The sequence below is a fragment of the Panthera pardus genome, unplaced genomic scaffold, assembly GCF_024362965.1.
Source record: "Panthera pardus isolate Hobbes unplaced genomic scaffold, ASM2436296v1 HiC_scaffold_27, whole genome shotgun sequence".
NCBI lineage: Eukaryota > Metazoa > Chordata > Mammalia > Carnivora > Felidae > Panthera > Panthera pardus.
Window position 1 is genome coordinate 119,453,763 of NW_026526843.1, and position 15,085 is coordinate 119,468,847.

General features: G+C 47.6%; 1 protein-coding gene across 4 annotated transcripts in view; it reads left to right on the top strand.

Moving 5' to 3' along the window:
- Positions 1–12,212, top strand: part of GYG2 (glycogenin 2) — a 32,451-nt gene extending 20,239 nt beyond the window's left edge. For 3 of the 4 annotated variants that reach the window (XM_019431171.2, XM_053891879.1, XM_019431173.2), the window contains 3 exons: positions 6,508–6,612; positions 7,757–7,864; positions 10,389–12,212. In XM_019431171.2, coding sequence (XP_019286716.1) covers positions 6,508–6,612; positions 7,757–7,864; positions 10,389–10,550 — 375 coding nt within the window. In that variant the 3' untranslated portion in view covers positions 10,551–12,212. The remainder of the gene's footprint in view (positions 1–6,507; positions 6,613–7,756; positions 7,865–10,388) is intronic. The other variant, XM_053891880.1, reaches the window with a different exon arrangement.
- The last annotated feature ends 2,873 nt before the right edge of the window (positions 12,213–15,085 follow it).

Below are 15,085 nucleotides of genomic sequence, written 5' to 3' on the forward strand. Positions count from 1 at the left end.
ACAGTTTTGTGGGGGGGGGAGGGGTTCTTACGTTCACATGGATCATTGCACAGTTTTACATGGGAGGGGCTTTCTGCATTCACGTGGATCATTGCAGTTTTATGTGGGGGGGCTCCCGCGTTCACGTGCATCATTGCACCCGTGGGTACATCAAATGATTCTCCCCGACCAACACGGGCACGTCCTGACTCTGGGAACCTGAAAATGCTACCTTATCCGGATGAGGACCTCGTGATCAGATGATTCTGAGCAAGGCAGAGACAGAAGACGTGAGCTCCGCTGGCTTTGGAGGAACGTGGCCACAAGCCAGGGCCTCCGGTGTCTCCAAAAGTGGGAGAAAGCCAGGAAACAGACCCTGTGTGGGAGCCGCTGGAAGGAGCTCCAGGCTGCCCACACCTCGATCAGCCCGGAGATACTCGTGGGGGACCTAATCCCAAAGGATTATGGGTAATCCCAAAGGACACCGGTGTTCCTAGACCCCGTATCTCCAAGTGAATACATTGCGATAATATCCGGTGTTGAAAGATTTCTGGATTTAAGTCTTCACGTTGGAAGGCACTTTTATTCCCCTTAAGTTCTCTGTGCTGCACACGGCTTTGGGGGAGCTGTTTCTCAGTGAGAAGAAGCAATGTCTAATTTTTTTTAGCGTGTATTTATTTTTGAGAGAGAGAGAGACAGAGCATGAGTGGGGGAGGGGCACAGAGAGAGGGAGACACAGAATCCGAAGTGGACTCCGGGCTCCGAACCGTCAGCACAGAGCCCGATGAGGGGCTCGAACCCACGAACCATGAGATCGTGACCTGAGTTGAAGTCAGACGCCTCTCCGACCGAGCCACCCCCAGGCGCCTCGGCGAAAAAGCGATGTCTAAAGTTTAGCGGACATTTTTGTGGAAGGCACTCTACAGTTTGTTGCACCTCCATGCCTCCGCGCCCCAGGCTTCCCAGACATCTCCAAACGGCGGGTGCCTGCCATGAGTAACCAGTGTGTGCAGATTGCCGAGGAAGGAGTCTAGAACCATCCACCTGGAGGTAGAACTTGGGTTCCCATTCAAGTGCTCAGGCAGAAGGGAGCCTCCAGACGTGCAGAGGCAGGAAGGGAAGACATCCGACTTGTCTGCTGAAATGTGTCATTATGGCCAGGGAGGGGTCACCTCTGAGGATCCCAGTGGCTCGATTCTCTGATGATGACCTTGTGTCTCTACAAGCGATGAAGTCCTCACACTTTTTTTTTTTTAATTTTTTTAACGTTTTTATTTATTTTTGAGACAGGGAGAGACAGAGCATGAACGGGGGAGGGTCAGAGAGAGGGAGACATAGAATCTGAAACAGGCTCCAGGCTCTGAGCTGTCAACACAGAGCCCGACGCGGGGCTCGAACTCACAGACAGTGAGATCATGACCTGAGCTGAAGTTGGATGCTCAACCGACTGAGCCACCCAGGCGTCCCCAGTCCTCACACTTTTAAAAGGACGGGACGCATCGGTAACTTCCAGTCCTGAAACCAGTATTATGCTCTATGTTAACCAACTAGAACTTAAAAGAAGAACTTGAAAGAAAAAACACCAAAGGAACGCGTGCCTTCGCTGTATCCGAAGTGCTTTATTTTGGAATTCATTACACAGCATCACTGCCACCTACCGGCCATGTATTGAATTGTTGACTCTGGGTCTTTGATCTGGGGAGCTGGAACCCAGTCGAAAAACAAAAAACTATTTTCATAAATTCCTATAAATGTACGAGAGCTGGGTCCTGACCTTGGGATCCCGATGGAAGACAGGAGCCTTTGTAAATATGGCAACCAGTACTGACAACTCGGTATCCGTTTCCAAAAGTTACAGCCGAAGGTCTAATTTTCTTCCCATGTACATTGATGTATTAGGCAAATATACTTGCCATTTATTATTTTCTCAGTCATGTGTTTTGTCCTCCAGTATCTTGGGTGGGGAAATGTAGTGAATGAAAAGACAAGGAATGCCGTTTATTTTTTTGAAGTTATCGGTTGTTTTTATTGTTTGTAGAACATCCTCCTCCCTCCCACCCTCCCTCCCTCCCTCCCTTCAAGCTGAGGGATAACATATGTGTAAAAAATGACACGTGATAAGTATATACCTTGATGCATTTTCAGAGTGAAAAAAATTCTAAATAGCCACAATCCGGACCTGAAAATTCACCCCAAAAGACCCCTTTCACCCTCCCGGTCACTAGAAAATGCTACCCTGACCTTGGCCCACCATTACCACTTACTTGTGAGTGCTCTTGAGCTCCTTATAAATGGGATCCTACAGTATGTTCTTTCTAGTCTGGTCTCCTTCACGCGACATATTTATGAGATCCTTCTGTCTTGCAGAGTGAGTCAGTAGTTCGTTTATTCTGTGGGTTGCATGGTGTCAAATTGTAGGAGGACACGATATATTGATTCTAGCGTTGATGGATACTACCATTTGGGGCGATACAGATAACGCTGCTGGGAACAACGTTGTGCGTGCCTGGCGTTGCCCTTGCACACGCTTTTTTGGTGAGGTGATACTTAGGGGCGGGGTCGTTAGATCAAAGGGTAGGCTTTTATGTACCCTTTTGCGTTAGTAGATTTCTGCCGAGGATTTGGCATGTGGCGGCACCCCTAGTGGGAGTCCTGGTGGCTTCACCTCGTCAGCAACCTTCCAGAGTGCCAGTGAGCACGTGGGGCGTCTCCTTGTGGTTTTAGTGTGCATGTATCAGATGAGGCTGAATTAACATGAGACAATTTTTGGATGCTTATCAAGCTGTGACGCTTTTGGCAATGCTCGTTCAAATATTTTGAACATTTTTTTTCCTCCAGGGTCTCCTGTTTTAAAGTTAGTCTTAACAATGTGTATATATTCCAGATACCAGCTCTTTTCCAGTAGTACGGTAAATACTTTCTCCTACTCGGTTACCTTTTCAGTCCCCAAATGGCATCCTTTGATGCCCAGAAATTCCTAGTTTACCCAGGTTTTAGTATTTCCTTTATGTAGAGTCTGTTTTATTCACCGTTCAGGAAAATCTGTCCCAAAACTAAGGTGATGAAGACGTTGCATGTCTTACAGAATTTGTATTGTGTCTTCTTTTTATATGTAAGTATATAATCCACCTGCAATGGATGTTGGGTAAGGAATGCGCTTGGGGTCAACATTCATTACTATTACATGTGGATCTAGAATGAACTCAGCACAGGTTAACAACAAAGCTGTTATTTCCCCACTGCTTTGTCATGTTGCCTTTGCCATCATTCCTGTGCCCATTTGTGGATGGATCTGTTTTCAGATTCTATATTCTTTTGTGTTATCTTTCCCTTCCTTGCACTAGTAACATACTGCCGTGATGACCATGGCTTTATTTTTTTTTTTAACGTTTATTTATTTTTGAGACAGAGAGAGACAGAGCATGAACAGGGGAGGGTCAGAGAGAGAGGGAGACACAGAATCTGAAACAGGCTCCAGGCTCTGAGCAGTCAGCACAGAGCCCGACACGATGCTGGAACTCACAGACTGTGAGATCATGACCTGAGCCAAAGTCGGACGCTTAACCAACCAAGCCACCCAGGCGCCTCCATGGCTTTAAAATAAGTCTTATTACTGGTCATACAAGTACCTCAACTTTTTTCTTCTTTCCCTGCCTCTTCTAAATTTCCCTGTGAATATTAGGATCAGCTTTACAGTGTCTTGAAAAACAAACAAAAAAGTCTTCTGGAATTTCAGCTGTGATTGCACTGAACCTACAGATCAGTTTTAGAAGGACTGATATCTCCAAAATGTTGAGCCCTCCATTCTGTGGACATAGTATATTTCTAGGTAGATCTTCTTTATTTTATGTCAATATGTTAAATTGTTTGGTAGGGATCTTGGATACATTTTACTAGACTTATTCCTCGTTTTTGGTGTGTTTTGAGGCTACTATAAATGGCATCATTGTAAAAACTAATTTTCTTACTACTTGATGTGGGTGTATAGAAATATGTTTGAGTTTTGAAATCCAGCTACCTTGCTAAATTTTTACACACGAACAGATTCTGCCTCGATTCTTTTGGTCAGTCGACATGCAAAATCACATCATCTGCAAGTGAAAAACTGTATAATAATTTCTTAAATTGTCATTCATACATGTACTATGTACCTTCATTTTAGGCCGTATTTTACTGGATGTGGAATTCTCCCCTGGCAGGTAGTTTCACAAGGGCACCCTAAAAATGTTGTTTCTTAGTCTTCTGACCTCCATGATCTCTTAGCAAGTCCGTCTTCCAGGATCCTGTTTCTGCACTTGAGGGCAGTTTGTCTCTTTGCTCTGGCTGCTTGTAAGATTTGTCTCTTGGGCTTTGGTTATCTGTTTCCTCACGATGGCTCTGGGTTGTTTATTCTTTGTGTTTGTCCTCCTTGGAGTTTGTAGCACTCCTTGACCCTGTGTTCCTTCTGAGCATTCTGTCTTTCTGTGTTCTCCCTCTTTCTCTCCTTCCTTCTCCCCACTCACCTACTCTCTTGTTATTGTAATTAGATCTTTAGTATGAGTTTTTATGATGTTCCTTGTATCTATGACTCACTTCTCTACATTTCCCTCCCATCTGGCTTTCCATGCTTCACTCTACTGGCCTGTTCTCCAGTTAACTGATCTTTTCTTTAGCTGTGTTTAATCATTTGTTAAACCCATATCCTGGACACTTAACTGCAGTTACTGTGAGCTTTTTTTAAGTTTACTTATTTGGGGGGGGGGGGGCTGCAGAAAAAGAGGGGGAGAAAGAGAATCCCAAGCAGGCTCCACGCGGTCAGTGCACAGCCTGACGCGGGGCTTGAACCACGAACCATGAGATCATGACCTGAGCTGAAGCTGCATACTTAACAGACCGAGCCACCCAAGCGCCCCAGTTACTGTGTTTTTAATTCCAGTAAACAGAAAATATTTAATAGGACAGTTTCTGGACTCCTTTGAAATTCTCTAATTTCCCCCTTTATTTCATTTAAAGTATTTTTTAGACTTGATTATTGATTATAGTGCGTGTCTGATAAGTCGTATATGTGGATTTCATGTTCTTGTGTTTTTTTTAAAAATTTTTTTAACGTTTATTTATTTTTGAGACAAAGAGAGACAGAGCATGAACGGGGGAGGGGCAGAGAGAGAGGGAGACACAGAATCAGAAGCAGGCTCCAGGCTCTGAGCCATCAGCCCAGAGCCCAACGTGGGGCTTGAACTCACAGACTGCGAGATCATGACCTGAGCTGAAGTCAGACGCTCAACCGACTGAGCCACCCAGGCGCCCCATGTTCTTGTGGTTTGATTTTGTTCCCTCTTGCTTTTCATTCATTTGATCTTGTTTTGCTCTATGCTAGTTGATTTTGAATAGCCTTCAAGACATTCATTGTACATGGAAAAATTGCTGGGGTCATTGGAAGCTCTGAATCATATTATCCTCATCCAGAGAGCATTGTGTTTTGTTCTGTTTCATCTTTCCTGGCGGGAAGTCTTCATACAGGTGGTGTGCCCACACCCTATGAGGGGTTGAGTTGGTGTGAAATCGGGCTTCTGTGTTTGTAAGAGTCGCTGTTTCTGGCCCTCCTTTTAGTGTGGTCCCATGTGAAAGCCTGTGGCGTTCAGAGGGTCCCTCTTGGATGCCTCATCACTTATGGGGTCCTCAGCCTCATGACACTGCTAAAATGTCTGCCCAGATTCTTCTCGACAGCGTCTTGGTTGCCTCAAGGGGAAACAAAGTAACAGGTGTATTTATAATATGCATCTTACAAGCTCAGCCCAGTCCACCTGCATGATTTTCGCAGTGTTTTTGCACAGAGAGTTGGGCACATACTTGGCGTTCTCTAGTCGCTGTGGCTGACTGATTAGCTTAGTCTTGCAGAAGACTTCAGAGCATTTATGGCCCCCAGCCTGTGGGTGCAAGCTTGCTTCCCGATTGTGAATTGGTCAGGCTTGCCGTGTAACAAACATCCCCAAATGAGGAAAAATCCGTGCCCATGTCCTAGTCAACTGTGGTGACAAAGATATGTGTGGCTCCATGCAGTCACCGAGGGGCCCAGGATCCTCCTCTTATTCCGGTCCAGCGTCTTCTAGGACATCCCTTCTCTGCCGTGACTCCCTGAGGGACAATTAGGATCTCCTGTCGTAGCCAGCCATTGAACACAATGCGTTATGCTGTCTCTCGTGCACCTGGAATGATCTTGGCTGCACACCATCCTTGGAAGAAGTGAGAAAATAGCCACTCAAATCACTTTCGGTCGGGGTTTGTTTTCTGGTGGAACCCCAGTTGAAGTAGGCTTCACCTGACCTGGGAGTGGAGAGGTGGCTCCACGTAGGGGCAAGGAGGCTGGGACGCGTGAGCCCGAGACTGAGGAGTAGACACAGGCATCGGTGAGCCCGGCAGCGTGTGTCCCACACGTCTTCCTTAACGGGCTGCCCTTGTATCATGGATGCAGAAAAAAAGACATTGGGTGTTTCCAGATACCTGCAGGAGGGCTGACCTAATTTGCTTTTCTTTCTTTCTTTATAACAGACGATAGGGTGGCCTGAACTTGAGACTTCCGCTGGAGTGAGGTGTGACCCATTATCACCACCCTCCCCCCAATGTGCAGACTCCACAGAGACCCAGACCACCTCGGTACACCTCATTTATACTCCTTACGCACATCTGTGTCTCCTAGTGTTGTTTTCTCAATGTGTCTGTGTCTGTCGATACCAAAGATTCCCCATGCTTTTCTTCTTCGTCCCATGACCTTTCTGAATGGTTTACCGCACCTCAAATACGTTGTGTGGTGACTAGTCTATAAAGGACCTGGTCATCTGTTCAGATTTTTTTTTTTTCTCCTCCATCTTTCTGTTTCCTGTCGGCCATTTGGTCACTCCATTTTCCTTTAGGAAGCATTAGAAACGACAAAGGTGTAACATCACCATGACATATATTCTCCCATATATATACTTTTTTTAAATAAAAAAATTTGGTACGATTTTGGACCCATGTTTAATATCAGTATTGAAGGATGAGGAGTCCTACCCCTGTTTTTTTCTAAATTTGCCCTCGTGAATCTGGGCTGTCATTTGCTTGCATCATCAGAAGGTTGAACCCAGAGGCTGCTGTGCTGCCCGAGAGGCGAGCTTAGTAAAATGCTCCTGTGGGCATTTGGTATAACCTGTAGTCAACCCTTGGATGACACGGGGTTGAACTGCGTAGGTCCACTTGTACACGGATTTTTTCAGTAAATGCAGTACGGTACCATAAATGTATTTTCTCTTCCTGGAGGATTGTCTTAATCACATTTGCTTTTCTCCAGCTTACATTTTGTAAGAATACAGTATATAATACATAGAACATGCAAAAAAAAAACAAACGTGTTACTCGACTTTGTATATTATTGGTAAGGTTTTTGGTCACTGGTTAACTAGTTGTAGTTACCTTTTGGGGGAGTCCACAGGTATACGTGGATTTTAGACTGTGTGCGGGTCAATGCCCCTAGCCCCGTGTTGCTCGGGGGTGAACTATAATTGAATCCCTGTGTGAAAAATTAGCTTTGGCACATCCCATAAGAACTTGCAGCATCTTGTGTTGTGCGAGAAACGGTGGGTGTCAGGGGAGAAGGTGGGAGTGGTGGAGCCCACGTTTCTAGACTTTGCAGAAGAGGCCATTTAGCACAACGTGTGCCTTTGATTTTATTTTCCCCTGGCAAAGAGTTCTCTGTCCTCGTGGTTAAGGCTGTAGTTGTCCTGAAGCCGTCCGCAGACTAACGATGGCCTGGTTGTGTTTCTAGCGGCCTGCGGATAAAGCAGAAAGTGGCCCGTCTGTGGAAGCCGTGGAACCGAGCCAGGAGCCCCCTGTGGATGTCACCGGGGACCCCAGTCCTCAGGATGCTCTGGAGGTGGTACCCTAATTGTCTTGTCCGGCACTCCTGGTGGATGCCGTCCGCCATGTCTGAGGCCAGCCGTATTCACGCACCAACCGCTACATCAATTTCCAGCCTGACTTTCTTGCAATAAGACTCCCCCAGCCTCTTTGGTGCTTTTGATCCGCGTCCTTGTCCTTTGCAGCACTTGCCTGGGTTGCTTGTGGTCACTTTCTTTTCCGTCCTTAATCACGATGGCCTTTCTCTCTTTTAAACGCCGTTCTGCAAAAGTTCACTGACCCATCGGGGGCTTTGCTGTTTTTCTGTATGGCGAGCGTGGGAATGAATGCTGAGGGAGCCATTGTCTCGAAGGAAGCAGATAAAAGCAGAAAATTCTGGGGGTGAGCCTTCTGATCCAAATGGCCCATGTACTGCTTTCCTTCCTCTTCCAGAACGTTCTGTTCTTAAATTTTCTTCTTTCTGTGCGTATGTTTAGTGAAAGCAATTGCTAATTTTTTTTTTTTTTTCTAACAGCCATTGAATGACATCTTTTGGTCTTTAAGGAGTAGTTAACACAGCGGAAGGGACGAGGGAACCCTCTGGGGTCCCCTTTATAAGGACACTCGTCGCATTCATGGGGACTCCACCCTTATGACCTGACCACCTCCCAAAGGCCCCGCGTCTTCATACCCTCCTATTGGGGGTTGATAGGAATTTGGGGGAACAAAGATATCTAGTTTATAGCAATATTTGGAATCTGGCTGACCATATAATACGGAGGACAGTCGGCACAAAGCCTGTACTAGCCGTTAGCGCTGGAGAAAACGTGAACGCCCTGTCTCGCTCTATGTGAAGGTAGTAAATGCCAAATACACTACTTTCAACCGCATTCTAGAGTGGTTGTTGATGGCGTCTCTTCAGTTCTGCTGGGCAGGATGTGGAATGTGAGCCTATTCAGCTCCGGGAGTACGGCTTTGAAGCTCTGTGATTCAGACGAATAGTGTTTAGAGGGGAACGTGGTTCGGGAGCGCTGCTCGGAGGACCTTATGTAACAGCTCAGCCGGGTGGTGGGTTTGGGACCGTAGGTGAGTCCACTGCCTTCTCTGAGCAGGGAATGGGGGTGGAAATTAGACCTAGGAGTGTTCTGCAAGAGTCCGTGATTAGTGCCTGGCTTCACTGGGGCGCATTCACTTTCTCGGACGATGCTCAGTATCTTGTATCCTTCCGTGTGTCACAGAATCAGGGGACTTTCTGGTTTTCTCAGATACGCACCTTCTCTGGTTATCACGGGCGATGCAGTCAGCACACCGTTTTGTGCTGGCATAGTGTGACATGTGTGCTATGGGTCCTGTTATTTCCAGAAAGCTTTAGTTCCCAGAGATGCACCGGGACCAAATCCAAGGGCTCACAGAGAAAAGAAGGTATTCTGGAAAAGACCTTTTTTTTTCTTTCCCACTCTTGCCGTTTCCTTGACCAGTAGGATGGCCTGAACACGACACACGGGGACAAGGGCAGAAAACAGAACGTTTTCCGTACAAACTCTTTAAAAACACGGTTGCAAATGGAGTACAGAGTACCATAGCCCACTGACATCGACATCCTCTTTTTTTATAAAATATTTATTTATTTTGAGAGAGACAGAGACAGTGCAAGCAGGAGAGGGGCGGGGAGAGAATCCCAAGCAGCCTCTGCGCTGTCAGCCCAGAGCCCGACTTGGGAGCTCAAACTCACGACCGATGAGATCATGACCTGAGCTGAGATCAACAGTTGGACACTTAACAGACCGAACCACCCAGGCCCCCCCAGCGGCATCTAAATTCGAATTTAGCCATCTGGCATCTAATATCATCCCGTTGACACATAGTGTCTGGTGAATACCCGAGTCACCTTTAGCGTCTGTGTGTGTGTGTGTGTGTGTGTGTGTGTGTGTGTGTGTTATTACCACATGCATATTTGTAGACATCTTTTCTAATTCTTGGTAAGAAATTTTCAAAGCAAACATATTTGCTAGTTTTGTTGACCCATTTGAGTGCCACACAAAAGGGGTGTGTGCGTATGTGTTTGCACACGTGTGTATCTATAAGGTGTCTCAGTTTTTTGCTCTAAGAAGGTAGAAACCCTACCGTTTGCGAGCAGAAAACCACTGGGATTATTATTTCGATGGCTTTGCCAGGCCGTCCAAACTACTATAGGCTTTATTCACATATGGTGAACATCCTCTTGATTTCACGTAGTTTGATTGTATACAAGTGATTCAAAACATTGAGGTTTGCGGTGGGCAGAAGCCTTAAATCAGTACAGGTGTGTGTCTCAAAAGGTTCAGTGGCTAGAAATTGAAACACCTCTTACGAAAAAGTGAACCCAAGTACAGTGATACTTTATAAGACTTCACAAAACGTGGCCAGCAAAACCATCTTCTTCTAAGAGTATGGTGTGAAACGCAGCACGTATTTGGTCCCAGAGAGCGGAGATTCATTCGTAGAACCCGTCGCTGAAGCGGATGGCATGTTGTGCCGCTGATGGCTCCAAAGACCGCCTCCTGTCTCTTTGTCTTCCCCAGGTTGACCTGGCCGTCTCCGTTTTCGAGATTTCCATCGAAGAGAAGGTCAAGGCCCCGAGTCCCGAGGAGGAAAGGAGACACTGGGAGGAGGGACGCATCGATTACATGGGGAAGGACGCATTCGCCCGCATCCAGGAGAAGCTGGACCGGTTTCTGCAGTAACCTGACCGGTTGTGTTGCTCCTTGTGTGGTTATAGACGGTGCTGTTGCATGGTCCCGTTGCGTGGACATCTCCTTCCGGCCCTTCAGAGGGAACAGGTGTTCAACTATGTGCCTCTGTTTGGGGCCGACCAGCCTGAGTGCCTCAAAAAAATAACGTAGACCATCCAAAACCCAGCTTGAAGCCCTCCCCGCCACCCCCGCCACCCCCGCCGATCCTAGCTCTCCATGCCTTCTTGGCTGCCCCCCACTTTCAGCAGTGGGAGCAGCAATAAACTTCTGGTAGACCCTTATCCGTGCTCCCTGGTCTTGCCCCAAGGAGCTCCGAGATGCCGCCTTGGGCAGGTGCTACCGTATCTATCCCACATAGCGTTAGACGTCACTGCGCGTTGCCTTCTGCCCCGAAGCTAATGACACCGGTATACCCGTTCAGGAACCCTCGAGGATGGAAAGTCCTTTCCTTGAGGATTAGGTAGACGTTCAGACATCTTGAGGGTGAGTCTCACGTAGACTTTGCAGAGCGCGTCTGAGAAACACTACAGCTGTTTCTCTTCTGCAAAACCCGACTGGACCGCCACGTGCCGTTGACTGACGCCCAATTTGGGAGACGCTGGAGATGATGTGGAAGGAAGATTCTAGCTGGCTTGCGGCAGGGAGCGTCGTCTCAGTTTGGAAGAACCAAGGGTTTAGTCCAGGTGGTTCTGGCGACACGTTGCTCACGCTAAGAGAATCTCCAGAGGTTCTTTTCCTTGTTTAGAGGCAGATCCATTTGTGGTGTGTCCCGCGTGACTGCTCGTTGCCGGATGTCACTACCTCAGCCTGAATAACGGGTCAGGTCAGCACGTTCCCAAACCATTTGAACACCGCTGTTTTGGGGACAGTTGTCAGTTTTTTTGAGACTGGAAGTTTCTTCCAGGAGAAATCCTCATCTTCAGAAGTGTCCTAATTTTGTGAATTCATGCCGCGTGTTGGAACAGCTCACAGGGTCGCTGCTTGTGGCCGCCACGATCATAATGAACGACGGGCATCGCTGAGCTAAAGAGAGGTAAATGTGACGTTTTAAAAGTTAGAATGGTTTGTCTTGCACGTACTGTGGAGCACCGAAGGGTCTGGTAGACCAGTTTGAACCACGTGGTGATGGTTATGTCATAACCCGGTGGGTGTGTTTGACCAGAGTTTCCATCCTGTCAAGCAGGTGAGCCCTTGGCTAGGGGAATCTGGGCACGTCCGTGACATCAGTTGTGGTGACAGCTTTTGCACGATGTGAGTGACGGAGGGTTTGCTTCCTTCAGCTCTGGGAGGCAGTCTTGGCCGACATCACACACAGGATGCCCCCGGGGCTAATTGAAGATAGCCATTGGGATATAGCCTTAGAGGGACTGGGTTGGGACGGTACTCAGCCGTCAGAGTAACACGGGACAGTTATTCTGGGGAAAGACTGGTGCTCTGTGCTGTGGTGTTGGGTTACAAAGAACAGGAGCCCAAGTCTGACACACTTCAGGAGGAGCCCAGGTGATGAATATTTGAGTCTGGCGTAGCCTCTGTGGGGAAGAGAACTCCTGTTTCTGGACAGTGGTGCATTGGCTTAAGACACACGCTCGACGAAGACTTCTGTTACGCATTCTGGTCTGCTCACGCATTTCAATTAAAAATTTAAAACAGCAATATGGTGTCCCTTCTGGTGTGTGTGTGCGCGTGTTGTGAGCAGCAGAATCATATTTTATATGTAACAGCGGGAAAGGATGTGGTTGCCTTTGTGTTGTACCAATTTAAATCACCAATTTTGTTTTTTTTTGTTTTTTTTTTTCAGAATTGCTAGTAGCGGTAAAATGCATATAACTATTTACTTCTCAGTGTGTGAAATTCCCTAAGGTCTGTCTATGGAAGCTGCCCATTTTCCTAGCATTGCTTCTCAATGTCACATATTCATTAATTTATTTAATTTATCCATCCGTCCATCCACAGACCCATGCATCCACCCACCCATTCACCTACCAATCCATCCATCCATCCATCCATCCATCCATCCATCCATCCACTCATCTGCCCATCGATCCATCCATCCATCCATCCATCCATCCATCCATCCATCTATCCATCCATCCATCCACCCACCCATCCATCCATCTACCCACCTACCCATCCATCCATCCATCCATCCATCCATCCATCCATCCATCCACCCACCCATCCATCCATGTACCCACCTACCCATCCATCCATCCATCCATCCATCCATCTGCCCATCGATCCATCCACCCACCCATCCATCCATCCATCCACCCACCCATCCATCCATCCACCCACCCATCCATCCATCTACCCACCTACCCATCCATCCATCCATCCATCCATCCACCCACCCATCCATCCATCTACCCACCTATCCATCCATCCATCTGCCCATCGATCGATCCATCCATCCATCCATCCATCCATCCATCCATCTATCCATCCATCCATCCACCCACCCATCCATCCATCTACCCACCTACCCATCCATCCATCCATCCATCCATCCATCCATCCACCCACCCATCCATCCATGTACCCACCTACCCATCCATCCATCCATCCATCCATCCATCCATCCATCCATCTGCCCATCGATCCATCCACCCACCCATCCATCCATCCATCTATCCATCCATCCATCCATCCACCCACCCATCCATCCATCTACCCACCTACCCATCCATCCATCCATCCATCCACCCACCCATCCATCCATCTACCCACCTACGCATCCATCCATCCATCCATCCACCCACCCATCCATCCATCTACCCACCTATCCATCCATCCATCCATCCATCCATCCATCCATCCATCTGCCTATCGATCCATCCACCCACCCATCCATCCATCCATCTATCCATCCATCCATCCATCCACCCACCCATCCATCCATCTACCCACCTACCCATCCATCCATCTATCCATCCATCCCCTTATCCACCCACCCACCTACCCATTCATCCTTCCTTCCTTCCTTCCTTCCTTCCTTCCTTCCTTCCTTCCTCCCTCCCCTCCCTCCCTCCCTCCCTCCCTCCCTCCCTCCCTTCCTTCCTTCCTGGTTATTGAGTTCTCTGTATGGCAGGCACTGTGACATGTGCTTATTCAATAAATGAGAAGTTCAAAAACATTCGGAGACTTCTACAAAACATCCACGTAAGAGGTATAATACAATGTATACCTGAATAAAGCCAGTGCCCGAATCTGTGCTATGTAATGTCGGGACTACACAATTGTATATGCTGAGACCCCAAGAGATGTGATGTGACGTATACCATCACAAGTATTTTGGTACTTAGAAGGAGGGTTGGCTGTGTGTGTGTGTGTGTGTGTGTGTGTGTGTGTGTGTGTTTACATTTTATGGTTCTATTATTACGGAGTTGTATTCATTTGGAAATGCTTCCCTTCCACCAGTGGCTTATCTCTTCTTTTGTTCATCTCTTTGAAGCACACGGGCTTTGAATTCTGCTAAAAGCTCAGGCTTTAGGTGTCTTATCTAAAACGTCTCTTCTAAGGGAAGATGATAAAGATCTTCCCTTGAGGTTTTTTTTTTTTTTTTTTTTTCTTTTTTTTTCCTGAAGGTTTGGCAGATTTCTCTTTCACATGTGGGTCTCTGGCGGATTTGTGAGTCCATTGAGAGATAAAGTGTCTAAATGTGTGGACGCCCCATTGGCTGTTTTTTACAGGCAGAGCTTGCATAAAGGTGAGGGGGAGGGACGGCCAGCCCTGGGGGTTCAGCAACAGCCTGTGCAAAGAGCCTCATTTGCTATGTCTGCAGACTGAGCAGCTGGGCGTGTGGGAGCAAACATTCGAGGGAGAGGTGTGTCTGGCCTCCGGGGCACTGACTTAATCCACAGCCGGTCTAACCGGTTAGGCCAGTGGCCAAGGTTTCACTGTAAATCAACAGACAGGAACCTTGGAGATTAAGACGGGGCCTGTTCTGTCTCTCCAGGGCCCCAACCCCCACCGGAGGGCATCCCGCGGATCTCCGTCTTGGGGCTGAGGGTCGGTGGGCGGCTCCCTTCCCCAGGGGTTCTTTCCCGCGTCCCTCCCGCCCCCCTCCCTGCTGCACTGACTTGACTTCTCTTATCTGACTTGGTTTTGCATCCAGTAAGATAACGCAGATCTGCAGTGACTGATGTTTTGTGCTCTGACTCACTAGAAGCCGACGAGAAAGTCATAAAGGATGGAAAAAAAAAGAAAAGAAAAGAAAAGCCCGGGGCGGGGGGTGGGGTGGGGGGTTCTTGCAGAAATTTCAGATGTTCAGAAGCCACCTGGAAACTCTACATTTGCTGAATCAGTAATTGGGCAATGAAATGATGTTTCGAACACCCTGGTCACGTCCGTAAAGATGGGCCACCCGATAGGCTGACGAGATTAACCCTGAATTTCCCCGGGGCAAGTAAGCGCCCACTTGAAAGCCCAATTTCTCAGTTCCCAGAGTTGTTCCTTGTTTTTAAGCTACTTTTTAAGTTTATTTGAGACAGAGAGGGAGAGACAGAGAGAGCAGGGTAGGGGCAGAG